Source organism: Haplochromis burtoni, unplaced genomic scaffold, assembly GCF_018398535.1.
Source record: "Haplochromis burtoni strain Fernald_Lab_line unplaced genomic scaffold, NCSU_Asbu1 Contig_408, whole genome shotgun sequence".
Classification (NCBI taxonomy): domain Eukaryota; kingdom Metazoa; phylum Chordata; class Actinopteri; order Cichliformes; family Cichlidae; genus Haplochromis; species Haplochromis burtoni.
In genome coordinates, this window is record NW_024582769.1 from 237,258 (window position 1) to 243,509 (window position 6,252).

Here is a 6,252-nt window from a genome sequence, read left to right on the forward strand (position 1 = left end):
TGTGTGTGTGTGTGTGTGTGTGTGTGTGTGTGTGTGTGTGTGTGTGTGCACGTCAACAAGGACTTTAAAATATTTGATAACTGGAGTTGTTTAATTGTGAACGTTTTCACATCTACTTTAGTTAAACGAGGATTCTGCTTGTTGGTGTCAATTTGGGCTGATGGGGGCTGCAGAGTGACTGTATACACTGGAGAATCTATGTTGCATATACAGAAGAGAAGAAAATGTAATGACTGTGATAGAGAGGGTGGCTGGTGATGTCACAGTGGGTGGAGTTAGAGAGGAGGGACACAGGGTGAACAGGTATAAGAGTGAGGTGAAGAGGAGATTCAGAGTAACTGAACATGAAACACAGAGGAGCGCACCTCCTCATTCAGGTGATTCATCTGCAGTAGAACAGCATCACTAGCTCTCACAGGTTACTCCAGCCCAAGAGGAGCCCAAGACACTGGATCAAATGCAAAAGTTTGAACATTCAAGTAAAGTGAAAGCAGCAATGTAAGGTTCACTATCGGTATGCACAGTGAACCAGTCAGCCAACCTCGTGATAAAAAAAGAAAACACTGATGGAAGTGGGTGTGGCTTAAATGAGCAGGCCCAGGTCCATCTGAGGATTATGGCAGAGGTCGGAGGGTCACTGCCAGATGGCTGTACTGGAGGTAAGGACAATATTTGTGGTGCAAGAAAAGAACTGACATGGAGAAAGCAAAGATATGATCTGCAGAACTTCATACATGTTTATTGCAAACCAGTATGTACAGATAATATTGTGAAACTGACTAATTATAGACATGAACTGTTTGGAGGTTGATTTTTAAATATGCAAATGAGGCTTCATCTCGTTTAAGAAACACTCATTTGCATAACGTGGATTTTATCTGCTTTCATCCCTGCGCTGTAAGAGAAAACGTGTTGTGGAAGCAAATCTCCAAACTGAGCGTCTCACCTAACAATGACTTCTGGAAGACGTGCCCATCACATGACTGCACCTGAACACATGCTACAGGTTGTTTGGACCTGATCTTTGATCGGTCTGATTCTTGCTCTCTCAGTCAATATAAATATCTATTAATGTAAAGTTTATATTATTATTATTATTATTTATTTATTTTACAAATATAGAGCCTGACCACATTAAAAACTAAATCCATGACCCAGAATCATTTGGAGCCTCTTCCCGGCTCACGCTAATCCAATTTCATCAAAAATAAATGCTCATGCTGAGCCACAGTCATGTCTCTTATATCTAAAGTCACAAAATACCCTTTATATGTTAACATGAATAGATTTACTCTCCCTTTGTATTCTGTCTGGTGGTTTTTGGGGGGATCTTGGGGCCGTAGACCCAGAGAGTGATGTTCAGACCAACATCGCTCCATCACTGTGAGACTGGAGCAAACAGAAATTTCAGGAAGCCAGTGTGGTGATGAGCTCGTTATCTGACACATGGGTGGTGTTTCATCTCAACATCAGAGACTATGACTTTACTCTTGTACCAGAAAACGAGAAAAAGCAGAACAGGTCCCCTTTGATTGTGACGTCACACTGCGTCGCTGTCCTGACACCATTGGCGCCCTCTGCAGGCTGCAGCGCTCAAAACTACACCTGATTGTGCTGTTAGAGAGAAAATGAGACCATCACCACCAAAGAAAATTATTTTCTGTCTGTCTACGACACTGTCCGAAAGACGAAGAGACGGATTTTAGAGCTTTTTCTAGTTTAGAGACAAAAAGTCAGTGAGATTCAGTGTGAGTCTGATCGTTATAGCAGGGCCACAAACATGCTGACATAAATGCCGAGTGACAGAAAACATCCAGAGGCTTGTCCTGTTAAATCCACCGTCGCCAGCTTCAGCACAGAGCGGCGGCTTGTGTTTGATAAGAGGCCGAAATGAGGATGAGAGGCGAGCAGGCGCCATATTTATCTCTATCTGCTGTCGGGACAACAGCCTCAGCTTCGGAGGATCTCTATTAGCACTGCTACGTGTTGGAAGAAGGTTGGCTAGCTACACCAGGTCTCCTGCAGCTCCTCTTGTTCTCGGTAAAATTCTTCTCTGTGGAGTAAATTTATCAAAACAAAACCACTGCAAACTTTGTCGTGCTCTCTAACTGCCTTTGTGCTTCACGTTCTCCATGTGCTTGATGATGCTGAGCTAGCCCGCTAACAGGTTAGCAGCTTCATAGGTGAAAACTGAGAAGGGCAAAAAACTATCAGGCTAATGGCTGAGTGGCTGGTTGCTAGCAGGCTAACAGGTTAGCGGGCCGATGGGCTCGCCGCTGTCATCAGGACATGATGCCAAACACGGGGTTGTGTCGACAGATGCTCGGCCCGATCTCGTCGTAGTCCTTCTTCGAGTGACACACCTGGAAAAACTCCGGCTGCAAACACAACAACACACAGTGTCAACAAAGGTTCCTGGTCTCTCCAGACGGGCCATCAGTTATAAACTGAATGCATATTTTATTCACTAAGACCTGAAACCATAAACTCGTCAGGAAAGAGTTTACTGAGCAGGCTCATTTCCTCCAGCCACATGTTGTTTAGGGAAATGCTTTGTGTGAAAGTAGAAGAACACAAAACTTTTGGTTACCGTGGACGCCAACATAGAGCCTCCGAACCAGACGGCATAACGCTGCATGTGATGTGAGACGACCTGAACCTCCATCGGCTTCGGCTGCCAACACACAAAAACACGTCATCTGCATATAAATGATTCACATCACAAAGAAACTGGGAACAAACCAGTGATCCAGTTAAATGCCATCCAGGTAAAGGCTGTAACATTAAAGCTTAACTCTGCTCTGTGCTGTTATCAGCTGCACCAGGATCTGGTGACTATTAATCACAGGTGGCAAAACTACAGACAAGTACAAGTACAGAACCTACTGTTAGAAAATACACCCGTAAGTTCAAGTACTGATTCAAATTCTTTACTCAAATAAAAGTGAAAAGTAACGGCTCTGAAACGTACTCAGAGGAAGAAAGTTCCTTGAAGAACATTTCTACCACATTTTTTATTAATGTAATAATTTTAACCTGAATTTTAATTCTAATAAATGTACTCAGCTTGAGTCAGGTAAGTAGAAGATGAGCAGGAGGGAAAATAAAAATATATTTATTTTTTCTGTTGCCTCCGTGGTAGAGGGAAGGACTTTGTTTCTAACCAGGAACACGAGCACAGTCAGAGGGTGAAGTGGATTCAGCAGGTGGGGAACCTAAAGTCAGCTGTCATGGCTCAGTGTGGGGAAAAGAACCAAACTCACAATCATTTCTACTGAGAGCTCCAGTAGATGTTCTTAGTGTGCAGGCTGTGATCAGCTGATCTGCTGTTCTCTGTGGATGTACACACCTGGATTCAACCAGATGTGAGCAGATGTTTCCTGAGTTGTCCTGGTTGATTTCATCCTCTACACTGACAGTTTATGCTATCTTTATATAAGACAGTCACTGTGCAGCAGTCACACGCTGGTCTTTACTTTAAAGCCATCACAGTACAAACTCACCTGTTTATGCTGCACTAACCTGCAGCCTTTAAATAACACAGTTAGTCTGCCTCAGCAGGTTTAACAACATGAGGACTTCTATGTGAGCTTTAAATGAGCACCCTTCCCTTTAACTCTAAGCTCTCTTCTTCCTCTCCTGTCCTTCTTTCTTATCTTTCTCCATCTCTGAATGAACTTAGCTCTCTGTCTTTTCTCTCCCAGTGAAACAAGCAGCTGGGTCTTTAGCACACTGTGAGATAAACTGCACACAGACAGTTTGTGTGTTTGCTGATGTTTGTTAGCTGCATTTCAAATTACCTGACAGTACAAAAGTTTTGCTCGCTCCTCTTCAGTAGGGCTAGCTAAATGCTAAACATACGGAAACCTGCACTCCACTTTAAACCCAGAGTATAAACTACAGATAAACCTAAAGTCATGATCCTGTTCGAAAATGTAAGGAGTAGAAAGTACTCAGCTGAAAATTCTACTTAAGTACAAGGTATTTGCACTTTGTTAATTCCCACCTCTGCTATTAATAGGAAGGTGATTCCAGCTGGGACCACCATGGGACCAGCACTGATCTGGACTGTGGAGGAGCTCAGTGGGGACCAGTTTCAGCCTTTTGACTGAAAAGTTCCACACAAACAAAGAAAAGCTTTACCTGAAGCTGACCAACGTTAAAAACCTCTGCTTCCAGATGTGTTCAGGTCATAAAGGTCTGGATCGGCCTGCACTCGCTGGTCAGGCTCACCTTTATCCGTCCTCCGCTCAGCTCTTCGCTCAGCTTCAGCCGAGCGTCCACCACCCTCTTCAGGTCCCTCTGCAGCCGCCGGCCAAAGTCTCTGAACATGGTGGAACCTCCAGACAGCACGATGTTCTGTTGGACACAGAAGACTCACACAGCTTCAGCAAACCCTCAGCCTCAGTCATTCACAACAAATACACTTCTTCAGTTTAAAGTTCTTCTCCATTTGTTTTTCTTTTAGTTTGGTTATTTATGTGATGCTTTTAATGTGAAATTCACTTTAATACATTTTTTAGGTTCTGCAAAGCGGCCTGTGCCAAACCTGACCCGTATTCTAACCAAACCCTTGAACTGCCCTCTGGAGGTCTCAGACAAAATGATGTCTTCACTCTTACTCAAAGAGTTTTTAGAACTACGAATGCTAGCTGTAAGCTAGCTCCAGAAACACGTCCCGACACACGTTTAGGTATGAACAGCTCCAGCTGCCTGCAAAGCATCACAAACAGCTCGTCTTTCACTTCTGACTGTCAGAGACACAAAGAGGTCGACAGTCTGAGAACCTCGGCTGGTGGCTTCTGCAACACAGATGAAGATACTTTAATATAAGTCACACAGTGCACAGACTTTGACCCTGAACTTGTACAGGGTGTGTTGTACTGCGGTACTAGCTGGGACGGGCTCCAGCTCCACGCCCCCACCCACCAACGACCCTGAACTGGATAAGTTGTCAAGAAAATGGATGGATGGATGTAACTTATCAGAACTCATCCAAAACTCACAGTGGTTTTTACACAAATACGCGAAGAGATATAACAACCACGTGTGCGTTTGTAACAATTACACCCTTGTGAATTACCTTGTAGAGCGGTCTGCGCACATCAATTGGACAGCTCTGGATGACCTCATCAACGACATCAGAGATAGGCTGCATGAAGTCTGGATTAGCAAACTGGAAAGCACACATTCACATGTCAGGTATTATTATTTATGCTCTTTTGTTTTTATCAGCATGTGCAGGCATTAGAACAGAGCAGCTGCGGGGTTCCTCAGGGTTCTGTTCTTGAGCCTTTACATTTTCAAACTATATGAAGCTCAGTTAATTTGTTACTTTTATTCATTTTTGTTGACTGAATGAAAATAGATTGGAGCAAAATGTAAATAAAAAAAGACTTTGTTGTAACCTCGGGGTGGAAGAAGATCTCAGGGCCTAGGAAACGTTCGTAGCCCACGTCAATGTGGAAGGCGGTCTTACTGATGGCGTTGACTCCTCGGTACTGTTTGATCCACTTTCCTGGGTCAGAGTCATACTTTGTGAACTCCTTCACGATGTCCGGACAGATGTAACAGTATCGCTCCTACACTCATAAGTACACACAAATACACACTAAAGTACACAGAAGTACAGACAGGAGGACAGCAGTGGAGGAGCACTGTGGTACCTTCACGGCCTTGGCGGTCTCCAGAGACTGCTCCGGTGGGATCCCCACCTCTCGGTCTCTAAGAAGCTGCTGGATGAAGAAGGTGATGTCCCGCCCTGCTATGGGGATGTGTTTTATACAGCTGCCAATCACGTAGCCCTCAGCCTGTGACACATGAGCCGACCGGTCAGTCAGCAGAGAGGCTCAAACCCCGCCCCCTCTGTTTCAGGTGGGTGTGTTTCTCACCACGGGGATGGCGTGTGTGACGCCGTCTCCGCTGTCAATGACGATGCCGGTCAGAGTCCTCTGTCCCACCTGCCGGGATGTCCAGGACGCCGCCAACGCCAGCACCGCCTGATGGAGAGACGTACTTTACGCCACAGGGTCCTGGAACCTTCCCCAGGATTCTGGAATGTCCTGGAAGCTGTTTAAGGATATCAGCGCGTCTCACCTGTACTGCGATGTAGAGTCCAGGTATGTTGAAGGTCTCAAACATGATCTCAGCCAAGTACTCCCTGTTCTCTGGAGTGTTGAGAGGAGGCTCTGTCTGCACACACACACAAACACACACAGACACACACACACGCACACAGACACACACACACAC

The 6,252-nt window shown here is 45.0% G+C and overlaps 1 protein-coding gene across 4 annotated transcripts in view; it reads right to left on the reverse strand.

Moving 5' to 3' along the window:
* Positions 1 to 712: 712 nt before the first annotated feature.
* actr3b (actin related protein 3B) overlaps positions 713 to 6,252 on the reverse strand; it is a 13,613-nt gene continuing 8,073 nt past the window's right edge. For 3 of the 4 annotated variants that reach the window (XM_014340846.2, XM_005944645.3, XM_005944644.2), the window contains 8 exons: positions 6,097 to 6,192; positions 5,892 to 5,999; positions 5,667 to 5,810; positions 5,409 to 5,582; positions 5,084 to 5,176; positions 4,234 to 4,359; positions 2,591 to 2,674; positions 713 to 2,378 (listed from right to left, as the gene is read on the reverse strand). In XM_014340846.2, coding sequence (XP_014196332.1) covers positions 2,283 to 2,378; positions 2,591 to 2,674; positions 4,234 to 4,359; positions 5,084 to 5,176; positions 5,409 to 5,582; positions 5,667 to 5,810; positions 5,892 to 5,999; positions 6,097 to 6,192 — 921 coding nt within the window. In that variant the 3' untranslated portion in view covers positions 713 to 2,282. Of the gene's footprint in view, positions 2,379 to 2,590; positions 2,675 to 4,233; positions 4,803 to 5,083; positions 5,177 to 5,408; positions 5,583 to 5,666; positions 5,811 to 5,891; positions 6,000 to 6,096; positions 6,193 to 6,252 lie in introns of those variants that run through there. The other variant, XM_005944646.3, reaches the window with a different exon arrangement.